At 36.3% G+C, this 13,556-nt stretch overlaps 1 protein-coding gene across 6 annotated transcripts in view; it reads right to left on the minus strand.

Moving 5' to 3' along the window:
* The window catches only part of tbck (TBC1 domain containing kinase), a 255,240-nt gene that overhangs the window by 63,299 nt on the left and 178,385 nt on the right, over positions 1–13,556 (minus strand). For all 6 annotated transcript variants that reach the window (XM_039759207.1, XM_039759206.1, XM_039759204.1 and 3 more), the window contains one exon: positions 13,159–13,331. In XM_039759207.1, coding sequence (XP_039615141.1) covers positions 13,159–13,331 — 173 coding nt within the window. The remainder of the gene's footprint in view (positions 1–13,158; positions 13,332–13,556) is intronic.

Consider the following 13,556-nt stretch of genomic DNA (forward strand, 5'->3'; position numbering starts at 1 on the left):
AGGTCAAGGATAATTATATTATTTGCAGTGAGCTATAATGCTATTTTTATTACCCTTATTAGAGGCACTGAGTACTTCTGGTTAACCAGATTCTTTAACAGAATCTTGGAAAGTGAGAGGATGAAGTGAAGTGGAAAAGAAGTGTACTGGTACCAATTTTAAGAATAAGGGGGATGTGCAGAGCTGTAATAACAACAGGGAAATAAAATTGATGAGCCAAAGTATGAAGTTATGGGAAAGAGTAGTTGAAGCTCAGTTAAGAATGGAGGTGATGATTAGTATCAGGATGGTTTCAAACCAAGAAAGACCACAACAGATGCAATGTTTGCTCTGAGGGTGTTGATGGAGAAGTATAGAGAAGGCAAGAAAGAGCTGCATTGCATCTTTGTGGACCTGGAGAAAGCATATGAGAGGGTGCCTCAAGAGGAGTTGTGTGATTGTATGAAGAAGTCGGGAGTGGCTGAGAAGTATGTAAGAGTTGTACAGGATATGTATGAGGGAAGTGTGACAGTGGTGAGTACAGCATTAGAAGTGATGGATACATTCAATGTGGAGGTGGGATTACATCAGGGATCGGCTCTAAGCCCTTTCTTATTTGCAGTATTGATGTACAGGTTGACAGACGAGATTAGACAGGAGTCCCCATGGACTATTATGTTTGCTAATAACATTGTGATCTGTAGCGAGAGTAGGGAGCAGGATGAGGAGACCCTGGAGAGGTGGAAATATGCTCTATAGAGGAGAAGAATGAAGGTCAGTAGGAACTAGACAGAATACATGTGTTTAAATGAAAGGGAGGTCAGTGGAATGGTGAGGATACAGGGAGTAGAGTTGGCGAAGGTGGGTGAGTTTAAATACTTGGGATCAACAGTACAGAGTAATGGGGATTGTGGAAGAGAGGTGAAAAAGAGAGTGCTGGCAGGGTGGATAAGAGTGTCTGGAGTAATCTACAGTATGATAGAAGGGTATCAGCAAGAGTGAAAGGGAAGGTCAACAGGATGGTAGTGAGACCAGCTATGTTATATGGGTTCAAGATGGTGGCACTGACCAGAAAGCAGGAGGCAGAGCTGGAGGTAGCAGTTAAAGATACTAAGATTTGCACTGGGTGTGACAAGGATGGACAGAATTAAAAACTAGAGGGTCAGCTCAGGTTGGAAAGTTGGGAGACAAAGTCAGAGAGGTGAGGCTGCATTGGTCTGGACATGTGCAGAGGAGAGATGCTGGGGTAATTTGGGAAAAGTATGTTAAAGATAGAGCTACCAGGCAGGAGGAAAAGAGGAAGGCCTAAGAGAAGGTTTATGGATGTGGTGACAGAGGACATGCAGGTGATGGATGTAACAGAGCAAGATGCAGAGGACAGGAAGATATAGAAAAAGATGATCCACTGTGGCAACCCCTAATGGGAGCAGCCGAAAGAAGAAAAAGAAGCAGACTCAGTTTGCTGGTAATGTTTGGGTTCATTTTGTATCTCATTATTGTTTGCTGCTAATTAAGGAAAAAGAAACAATTAAGTGCTCTGAGTCTTCAAGAGCAGGTCAAATAAAACTAATTCAAAAGAAGTTAATTAGCAGCAAAAACAGGTCACTAATTAAGAAAAGGGTTAGAATGAAAACCTTTAGCCACTGCAACACTTCAGGACCAAAGCTGGGGAACCCTGGTTTAGACCACTTTGCAGAGATTTGTTTTCACTCTGTAATTAAAGAGTCTTATCTTTAAAATTCAGTATTATCATATTTATGGTGGAACATATCACTTTTACAATACCTTCACTAACTCTTCAAAAGAATCTTTACAATTTGTTCTATTGCTTCCAGGTACATTAATGAATTGTCATAGAATACATTAAATAGCATTAAGATCCTTTTGTCCTCTAGTTTTGGATTTTTGTCTGGTACTGACATGTTCCAACTCAAAAGCTTGATCCTAATTGGAGTGCTTCAAGGTGCATTGTATTTTGTCGTTGTCTGCTGATCCTGAAGTGAAAATGCATTCAACACACAACAAAGTCTACCACGATCTCTGTTATTTCTGTTATCATGATGTATCCTGAAATCTTCCAGGCTGAAGACGTGAAGATGCAGATTTTCTTCATTGAACAGTGTGTTGCAATATTTCTAAGCTATTGTATATATACATCTTTGCACTATGGATGAATTTATATTAAGACTAGCTGAAATACCCAGTGTTGCCCAGGAGAAAACTAAAGTGTTTTGTTTTATTTTTAATTGTTTGAGAAAAATATAATAAAAAAAAACTTTAAAAATAAAAATAAATTAAACAATGAAGACTCACTAATGTGTTTGTCTTGCAGTCTTGTATGTACAAACCAGATTCCAAAAAAGTTGGGACACTAAACAAATTGTGAATAAAAACTGAATGCAATGATGTGGAGATGGCAAATGTCAATATTTTATTTGTAATAGAACGTAGATGACAGATCAAACATTTAATCCGAGTAAATGTATCATTTTAAAGGAAAAATATGTTGATTCAAAATTTCACGGTGTCAACAAATCCCAAAAAAGTTGGGAAAAGTAGCAATAAGAGGCTGGAAAAAGTAAATTTGAGCATAACGAAGAGCTGGAAGACCAATAAACACTAATTAGGTCAATTGGCAACATGATTGGGTATAAAAAGAGCTTCTCAGAGTGGCAGTGTCTCTCAGAAGCCAAGATGGGTAGAGGATCACCAATTCCCACAATGTTGCGCAGAAAGATAGTGGAGCAATATCAGAAAGGTGTTACCCAACACAATCCACCGTTCCATCCGCCATTGCCAGCTAAAACCCTACAGTGCAAAGAAGAAGCCATTTCTAAGCAAGCTCAGGCGTTGTCACTGGGCCAGGGATCATTTAAAATGGAGTGTGGCAAAATGGAAGACTGTTCTGTGGTCACACAAGTCACGATTCGAAGTTCTTTTTGGAAATCTGGGACGCCATGTCATCCAGACCAAAGAGGACAAGGACAACCCAAGTTGTTATCAACGATCAGTTCAGAAGCCTGCATCTCTGATGGTATGGGGTTGCATGAGTGCGTGTGGCATGGGCAGCTTGCATGTCTGGAAAGGCACCATCAATGCAGAAAAATATATTCAGGTTCTAGAACAACATATCCAGCTCCCATCCAGACGTCATCTCTTTCAGGGAAGACCCTGCATTTTTCAACAAGATAATGCCAGACCACATTCTGCATCAATCACAACATCATGGCTGCGTAGGAGAAGGATCCGGGTACTGAAATGGCCAGTCTGCAGTCCAGATCTTTCACCTATAGAGAACATTTGGCGCATCATAAAGAAGAAGGTGCGACAAAGAAGGCCCAAGACGATTGAACAGTTATAGGCCTGTATTAGACAAGAATGGGAGAGCATTCCTATTTCTAAACTTGAGAAACTGGTCTCCTCGGTCCCCAGACGTCTGTTGAGTGTTGTAAGAAGAAGGGGAGATGCCTTGTCCCAACTTTTTTGGGATTTGTTAACACCATGAAATTCTGAATCAACATATTTTTCCTTTAAAATGATACATTTTCTCAGTTTAAACTTTTGTTCCGTGATTTATGTTCTATTCTGAATAAAATATTAGAAGTTGGCACCTCCACATCATTGCATTCAGTTTTTATTCACGATTTGTATAGTGTCCCAACTTTTTTGGAATCCGGTTTGTTATCATCCAGTTGACGCTCGGAACCAGTCAAATCTATTTAATTTCAAAAGCAACAGGGGAGCGGGAGGGTAAGACATTGAGATCCCTTTTTGTTTTTTGACTTTATAATGCATACTTGTTATTATAAGGACTTAGATGTAAGCACATTATCAATCCATCCATCCATTATCCAACCTGCTATATCCTAAATACAGGGTCATGGGGGTCTGCTGGAGCCAATCCCAGCCTACACAGGGCGCAAGTCAGGAAACAAACCCAAGGGCAGAGTGCCAGCCCACCGCAGGGCACGCGCGCACACACATACACACACACCAAGCACATACTAGGGACAATTTAGAATCACCAATGCACCTAACCTGCATGTCTTTGGACTTTGGGAGGAAACCGGAGCTCCCAGAGGAAACCCATGCAGACATGGGGAGAACATGTAAACTCCATGCAGGGAGGACCCGGGAAGCGAACCCATGTCTCCTAACAGCGAGGCAGCGGCACTACCCACTGTGCCATTCTAAGCACATTATTTTTATTCTTATTAAGCTTCTTTTCACTGCATTTTGTATCTAACATTGTTGAAACAGTATCCCTGTGACCTTATAACTGATTAAGTGAGCTCAAGTTATAGATAAATAGACTATCTTCCAATGATCTCCACAGGAAATACACAGAATATTTTTTCCACAAAGAAGATAATCCTGGTAATCTTTTTAAATGTTGTATGGCGTAACCTACATGTCAGTTCTAATTCTGCATAACTCTTTATATAAAGATACGCGATATATCATATATCAAAAATACTTCAAAAGAGAGTGATAATATCATGTTAAAATCAGCAAATTACATTGATATTTTAAGGGTGAAATTAATGAGAACAAGTTTCATAGCCTGTGGTCCTCTCTGCTGCTGGCTCCTAATTTTAAACAGAAATGTTAAAATAAACTTGGCTTATTCACCCAATATCCACAGCCAATAAAGTTCCAGATAGCTCAACAAAGGTGCTTTTTCTTACTAAAGGAATTACCTCACAGCATATTAATAGTTATAAACTATATACTGTATGTCTATGTACAGATTATTCCCCATTTTCAGCAAAAATAAAAATGTTTAAACGCTTCTAAAATTAATTTTATTACCTGCTCTATAACATTAGTGTTCAAAGTAGAGGTTAAACAAAGCATGTGTGCAATGAGATCATAACTATACAACTGCAATTTTACAAATGAGCATTTCCTTAGACAGTGTTACAGAAGGAAGATAAATACTAGTAAAAGGCAAAAAAATCTTTTGCTCAATAATGTGGGTCTGTTGTTTTATCTGCCATATAACTGCAATGTGTGACAGCCTAATCTAGAAACCATAAACTGTCACTAAGCTGTCAGGTAAAGTGGTCAGCTAAACCTATCCTCAAAAGTAAACCGAAGAGCAAAAATTGAAACAATTCTGTAATATGTATATTGTTTGTTTGAGATTCAATAAAATAACCATTTAAGAAATTTTGATTTTGATTTTGCTTCAGAAGACATAAAATAAATTATAAGCAATGCATAAAAAGAAGGAAAACGAATGCTATTTTACTACTTGTGAATTGATCACTGTACAAATAATTTAACAAAGAAATCAGTGAAAAGTTTACTTTTTGGACTTACAGTACCATTAAACAAACATTTTTCTAAACAATGAAATGCTACTTCAGTGCTTAAGACACAAATGTTTCAGTTTAAGCATGAAACTTCAATGCAAGATTTATTATTCAGTAGACGGATAAAATGCAGGAAACAGACGAGCTAAAAAAATATTCCTTTTGAGCTGTGCCAAATTCACTTCACTTCCAACTGCGTCTGACATGGTGACTTCTTCAGTAGGGAATAGGTTTCTCTTCTTTCTCCCAAGATACTAGTTTCTATAAAATTATAATGTTCAACTACTTTTGCATCAAGGATTTTCACATTCAATTAAACACATTTCAGAAGCCTCTCACAATCTAAAGATATGTCACCTGGCAACTTTAAATTAGTTTGTTGGGAGTATGTGCATGTGTGTGCCCTGTGATTGACTGATGTCCCATCGAGAGCTGATTTTCCTTGTGCATATTGCATTCGGAGAACTGACTGATTTAAATAAAATAGGACATTTTTATTGCATTTCTGATATTTAACACAAAGTACAGGGAAAGGATGAACCAAGACCAAAACTCATGCTCACCCTAATTCATTACTTCTCTGTGTATTTTGTCACTGACCTCTCTACCCATAGGCCTACAAGCATTTGTCTTGTCACTTTCAGGTTAGGGGAGAGCAGCCTTTAAATACCATGTACTCTTAGAAACGTCTTTTTGTGCATACCATCATGAGACAAGCTTCCTCTTTTAGTGCCCATTTCATCCTTGGCAATTCCTTGACAATCTAAAAACCCAGCAGAAGTACTACTAAAATGCACTCAGAAAGTATTCACATCTCTTCACCTTTTACACATTTTGTAATGGTGCAGCCTCATGCGAATTTAGAAATTTTTGTAAATTTTTTTATGTTTATTAAAAATAAAAAATAAAAAAACTAATATCACATTGACACTAGCATTCAAAAAATTTACTTCATCAAATTACTTTTGGCAGCGAATATAGCCTGGAGTTTTCTTAGGATATGAATGTCTTCAGCTTTACACACCTAAATTTGGGATTTTTTTTTTTGCCATTCTTCTATGCAGATCCCTTCAAGCTCAGTCAGTGTGGATGGAGTCCATTTTTGTAAAGTTATTTTCAGGTTTCTCCAGAGATGTTTGACTGGGTTTAAAAGCCTGAGGGCTGTTTGGGCAACTTAAGGACATAACTAGAGTTTTCCCTAAGCGATTTCTGTATCGTTTTTGCTTTGTGCTTTGGCTTATTACTTTTGGACCTGTCTGTAGTCCAGGGCACACAGGAGCATATTTTCATCCATGATTATTTCTGTACTTTACTTCATTCACTGTTTCCTTGACCAATTACTCTCCCAGTTCCTGCAAATGGAAAACCACCATGTAGCATGACTCTGCTATTTCCATACTCCAGAAGTAATAAGTGGTACCTGGTTTCTGCCATACACATTGCTTAAAACTGAGGCCAAACATTTAAATCTTGGTTTCACCAGACCAGATAATCTTGTTTTCACAGTCTGAGAGTCCCTTAGGAGCCTTTTTCCAAACTTCAAGTTGTACTGCATGTGCATTTTACTGAGAAGTGGCTTCAATCTGGCCACTCATTGGAGTATTCCACCTGGAAGTTTCTCCCATCTACACACAGGTTCTTTGAAGTTCAGTCAGAGTGACTGTCAGACTCTTGATCGCCTCTTTTAGCAAGACCCTTCTCCCATGATTGCTCTGTATGCCTGGGCAGCCAGCTCTTTAAAGAGATTATTCCAAATTTCTTCAGTTTAGGAATTATGAAAGTCATGGTACTCTTGGGGCGGCATGGTGGCGCAGTGGTAGCTTCCCGGGTCCTCCCGGAGTGGAGTTTGCATATTCTACCCGTGTCTGCGTGGGTTTCCTCCAGGTGCTCCGGTTTCCTCCCACAGTCCAAAGACATGAACGTTAGGTGGATTGGCGATCCTAGATTGTCCCTAGTTTGTGCTTGATGTGTGGGTGTGTGTGTGCCCTGCGGTGGGCTGGCGCCCTGCCCAGGGTTTGTTTCCTGCCTTGCGCCCTGTATTGGCTGGGATTGGCTCCAGCAGACCCCCGTGACCCTGTAGCTAGGATGTAGCGGGTTGGATAATGGATGGATGGATGGTACTCTTGGGAACCTTTAAAGCTGCAGAAATGTTTTCGTAGTCTTTTCCAAATATGTGCCTAAAAACAATTCTTTCTCTAAGCTCTGCAGGAATTTTCTCTCATGACTTTGTTTTTGCTCTGATACATATGATCTACTCTGGAACCTTACATAAACAGGCATCTGACTTTTTAAGTTATGTCAGATTATTCATTACGTATGGTCTGCAAACAAGGCATAGAAACATCTCAATAATGATCAGTAAAATGGATTGCAGCAAGTTTCAAGTGTCAAGGAAAAGAGTCTAAATATCTGTGTCCTGATTTTCCTTCGGGGTATAGAGTTGTATCATGAGTGAAAAAATGAATTTAAATGATTTTAGCATAAGGCTGCAACAATAACAAAATATGAAAAAGTGAAGGAGTATTAATACTTTCTGAATGCACTGTATATGTCAGATAAATAGAAAAGTTAAACATTATTGTTGTTGAAAAAACATTAATATTTTACAACAGTTGAAAAGACAGTACTACAATATAAGACAAGTACTTAATTTCCCATTCTAGATTTCCATGGTCTTGTAATAAGTGGCATCTCTATAAGAGGGACAAGTGGGAAATAACATTTATTTATACAGCACATTTTCATACAAAAAATGTAGCTCAAAGTGCATTACAAGATGTCAAAGAGAAAGTTACAAGAAAAGAAAAACAAGACTAGGCAATCATATTAAACATTAAGTAACAAAGTGCCACATTCTGCCCCATGTTCCCAGTCAATTGTGCTATTTTTAAGAAATTACACAATTAGTAAATTCGTCTCAATAACTTAACATATTATTTGAACGTTTACTATGAAAATCAACTTAGTTGCTATAACATTTCTCCCCAATTTAATTAATATGTTCAATGCAATTTCTTATCTAAAAATATATATTTTTTTGGAGTTTGCAAAATTTTCTTTGCATCTGGCAGCTGTCTTGGCTCCAAGTTGCTTGGACAGGCCCTTGCACCCCATAGTGTTTCGGTTTCTATTTGTGTATGTCCACATGTGCAGCTTGAATTTTTCAGTTCTCCCTTTTGGCTTGAAGGTTAGAGCTTTTTAAAATGACTGCTACAATGGAATAATCGTCATCAACCTAAGCATGAATCATATTGAAAATTTGAGTACAATAAAAAATTAGCACTTTGCTTATGGAAAAAAAGATCTGTCTAAAAAATTATATTCTGCAGTCTTTGACACATTCTGTGTTAAACGTTTACTGTTGTAAATTAGCTGTGCAGTGTGATGTTTATAGAATGAATGCTCATTTGTGTTTCTGCTTTCAACATTTAAGTATTTGATGTATGTTGAAATATACTATAATACTACCTTATGTATTGTATGACAAAATAATACATTCATATATCCTAATTTTTATGTTTTTCTACGGCATTATTCGACTGACAAATTATTATCATGATGCTAGTAGTCTTAATACATTGTGAAACATTGTGTGTCTCCCTCTGTCTCACTCAGCTTTTTCTGAAGCTATCTCCATGTTTGGATATCCTCCAACAGTACTTCAATCTTTCACTGCTACATGGCTCCAATTTTCTTTTCTCTACTTTGTCTCTTTCAGGCACAGTTATGGCTCTGACATCTCACACCACTCACACATTCTCTCACACACATTCACTCTTTAAGACTACTTTATACCCAGCTTCTCAGGATGGCTCCAAACTTTCTGACACTCTGCAGATACTAAACTCCACCATAATTTTGATGGCAAAAACGTTCTTGGCTATAATAAAAAAAGAATGGTTTAAAAATAGACTTAAAAGTTCTGGCTCTTTAATGGCAGTTTATGGCTATTTACTAGGTTGTGTGGTTCCTCATAGAACCATTGCCTGACAAAGCACCATTTAATTATGGGAATGGCTCTTTACAGATGAAGTTGTTTTTTTGTGCTTTGAAAAACTTCCTAAAAAGTTAAAAAAAAAAAAAAAAAAGAAATCTTTAATAATAACAATAATAATAATAAAGAGCAGCGGGACAGTACTACCACAAAGATGGTTTTCTATAGGAACATGTTTATAATCAGTCCATTTTCACATTTTCTTGTAGTACTTAAGATATGTACATTGTGCAATGGTGGAGCAGTGTAAACGTGTTCTTTGAAATGATGAATTAGGAGTGGAGGCTGTTACAGGAATAAAGAATGAGCCAACTACAAATTAATGGCCATAGTTTTGGAAAGGGATGTCCGACAAACTCATATATGTGTTAGTCTCAAGTGTCCACATATTTTTGGCAATACAGTGTACATCATCAGTAATACTGTGATATTTACATCTTTGAATGTAGCAAAAGTGAATTAGCAGTGAATTATTTTAAGGTGGAACATGGAAAACTGCGTACATAAAGCTACAAAAAGGATAATTAAACACAAGGAAAGTTTTTTATAGAATGTAATACATTCAAAAGGAAAATCAATGTTATTATATTCAACACAATATAGAGCAAGTAAAGCATAATACCTACTTAATATTCTACCATAAGACAAGGAGTAACTGCCAACACTCTAGTCTCTTGATTAAGTATATGGTTTGTGACGGGGGTGTTTACCTTATTTTGTATTCATTTTTTTTTAAATTATAACATTACTGCAGAACTGAAGGCAGAACATGTGGTGCCCACACTTTTTAGGAATTAAGAAAAATTAGCCAAATAAATGTTGGGGGATGTTTTGTTACTTTTTACTGTACAATTGTGATATGTTACCATATCAACAAGTCTTTTAAGTCCTCTGATTCAATATGGACTCAGCCTTCCAGCTATGTCTGTTAAGAAGTGAACTAGATAATCTAATACTGTGTGCAAATTGACAAAAAAACACACACACACAATCTTTTTTGACATTGTCATTGTAAAAGCAATAAGAACATACAGAAAGAATATCACTGGAAGGAAAAAAAAGTTTTTTGATTGATAAAAGTTACTGTCTGTGCCACCTCATTTACACATGTATGGCCATGAATGTCAGCAGAAAATTCTACATCAGGTTGAATATTTTTCTATGAACCACAAAACTAAGGAACATTCATAGAGCCCAACACAACTAATAAGAAAAACAACAATTAAGATAAAAAAAAAGCTTCCTCAGGACAACAGAGATATACCAGCAAGGTGCCACTGTTGCAAGAGTGGCTGCTGAAAACACATGCAAGTATTACATATTGTTGGAAAGCACATAATATCTGCCCTTGTGCAGAATTTAAAACATCTTTATATCAAGCCAATCTTTGATACATTAACATTCTATAATTCAGTGTTAGGCAAAAGGGGACAGTGATATCAATGCAGATACCTCATGTCTGTGATATGACACTGTGACCTTAAAGGTGCGCCACTGAACCATAAAACTCATATACAATAGTACCCAAAACTGTCCCTGGTAAGAACAGAGGCTACATGGTAAGAGATATTGCTCCAAGGTGACACAGTACATACAAAAGTGTGACATGTCATTGAAATCAACAGACTTGGCACTTTTTCATGGTATTAGAAGTGTCCTGATACAGCAAGCTAAACTATGATATAAAAGTTATTTTAATGTGGACATGAACACATGTTCATGTCCACATGAAGCTGGTGTCACCACCAGAATCTTTCGTCAGAATCAGTTAATAAAGAAAAAAGCCTGTTACTTATTAATCTTACAAACAAATCATTTAACAGGAAGGAAACTGACACCAGACTATACTTTTTTAGTACCAGTAACATTAATAAATGAGCAGGGACAGTCTGCAAATCAAACCTTGCTTTGAAACACTGCAACTATGGCTTGCATAAAAAATTCCATTAATAATGATATGCCTTTTATCATTACTTTCTGCTAATGTCTTTCCTTCAACTATGATTACACTTTTTTTCTTTTTGGGTACCTGGGTAAGTCTATCACCCTGCAAATACCTTAGGCATATTTTAGATTTCTGTCTAGCATTTAAACTACCTATAGGCTCTCTTTTGTGGAGACAATTTTTCAGATTCTCCTTTGATATTCTCATTTCAAGTAGCTTAAGTTTTCGATCGTTACTCATTTTTTGATTTGTTCCTTTGTAGTTTTTGCAGCATGTTTTTGATTATGGATTCACTTTCTTGCTCTGGTACTGTTTCAGAATAATCAACTTTTCACTCTTTTTCCTCTATGACCATGCAATTGTGCTCTATTTCCCTCCATGTCACATTATCAAAAATATAAATAAAGCACTTGTCTCCCTGCAGTGCCAAATCATTCTTGTTTACTCTACTCATTGTCAATCGCTCAACAAGAGAATATGATGGAGTTACAGTCATGATGCATCTCTAATTGATTACACCTGCTTGCAGTGTTGCAGCAGTCCCATTACAAGTGTTTCGTTATAACTTGAACAATTCAGCTACCAATTTTAATATGGAGTAGTATTCACTGCAGTATTCAGCAGCAGAAAGCCACCTCATCTTATACTATACAATACTAGACATTGTTTTGTGAACCTTAGTGCTAAATCTTGCTTGAAAAGAATGAAAAGACATCTTTGAAAGGCTACACTATGTAAGGAATTTCTTACATTACTTAATATCTATTCGTGTGCCATGTGCAACCTTTTTGTCTTATGTCCTTATTATGTCTTTATAATCTTCCAAAGGAACATTCTACATAAAAATGAACGGAAATCCTAGACACAGGTCGAAATACAATCTTAAAGGGAAAGTTCATTTTAAATGATACATTTTTCTTTAATTTCAAATGGCTCATGCTCCAAACACTGCACTTCAACATACCTTTAAAGACTGATTCAAATGCCATGCAAGTCTGAGACTCAAACACACTTTTAAATGCTTGAAAACAAAGGCTTAAAATTAAACAAAAGCTTCATTTAAAAAATGTTTACTGCAACTTGTATAAACTAGAAATGTGTTTACAAATCTCCCAAATGAATCAATGCTCCACAAAACACTTGTGTTATCCTACAAAAAGATGAAGATGTCTTTCAGTACAGAAAATCTGCAAAACACAGCATTCAAGTAGAGAGAAATGAACATGTTAAACCAGAGTAAGTTTACTGTTGTAACCAGTTTCAGCTTTCATTTATGACTTTTCTTAGGAGAAAGCTACTGACTGGTGGAAATGCTTTTCATTTCACGTGAAATACAATCTCAGTTGATTTAGAAACTATTTAGACCCCTTCACTTTCTGCACACTTTACTGTGGTGTAGAGTTTTTGAATGGATACATTTGCAAAGCTTTCTGAAAACATGTCTAAACATTATCATTATGGGTTATTGAGTGTAGACCGATGAGCAAAAACAACATATTTATCCAGTTAAAAATAAATCTACAATGTAAATAAAGTGTACAGAAATTGAAAGGGTCTGAATACTTTCTGAATTCACTGTAAGTCATTTAAATCTTTAATATGCTTTGTAAATTAGACAATCAAGAAATTAGAGAATTAAGAGATATATAATTACTTTAAGCAAACCAATTTTGAAAGGTTTTCCTATTAACAAATTTCTAAATTATGATGCAGGTCTTATATTATTCAATTAACTGTGCCAAGACATAATGCAATAGTTTTCCCTATTTATTCGGTAGCTCTTGTTTTGTACACTTTGTAATGTTACCAAAAGCACAGATCCTTGTAATAGTGGATATAATTTAAAACTGAACAGACCACACTTACAACAGGTACATGAGAGAATATAAAAATGTTAGCAGCAGATCTTAGCAATAACTCACCAAGTCAGTTTTTGGCAAATCCTGATAGTCTGCAGAGAAGTAGGATGACTTGTTAAAGCCATTGTTATCACTAGGTGGTTTTGGAGTCTGGGCATGCTGCCTGTAAGTGGCACTTTTAGGAGTCCAGCAGAAAAGGTTGATGGATTCTCTTACACATCTTTCAATGTCAATTTCTTTGAAAGTAAACATATGAAAAGCATTGGTTATATAAATATACTTTATTAATGTTTTAATCACCAAGTACTCAATTGGTGTAAGAACAGTAATTACTGTATATATTGTATACGAAGAAAATAAGAAATGTATGACAAAAATAAAATGGAAAATTTAACAAATTATTATACTAAATCCAGTTATGTTTAAGAATGTTTTCAGGCAAAAGATAACTAATGTAAATT

Source organism: Polypterus senegalus, chromosome 7, assembly GCF_016835505.1.
Source record: "Polypterus senegalus isolate Bchr_013 chromosome 7, ASM1683550v1, whole genome shotgun sequence".
Lineage (NCBI taxonomy): Eukaryota > Metazoa > Chordata > Cladistia > Polypteriformes > Polypteridae > Polypterus > Polypterus senegalus.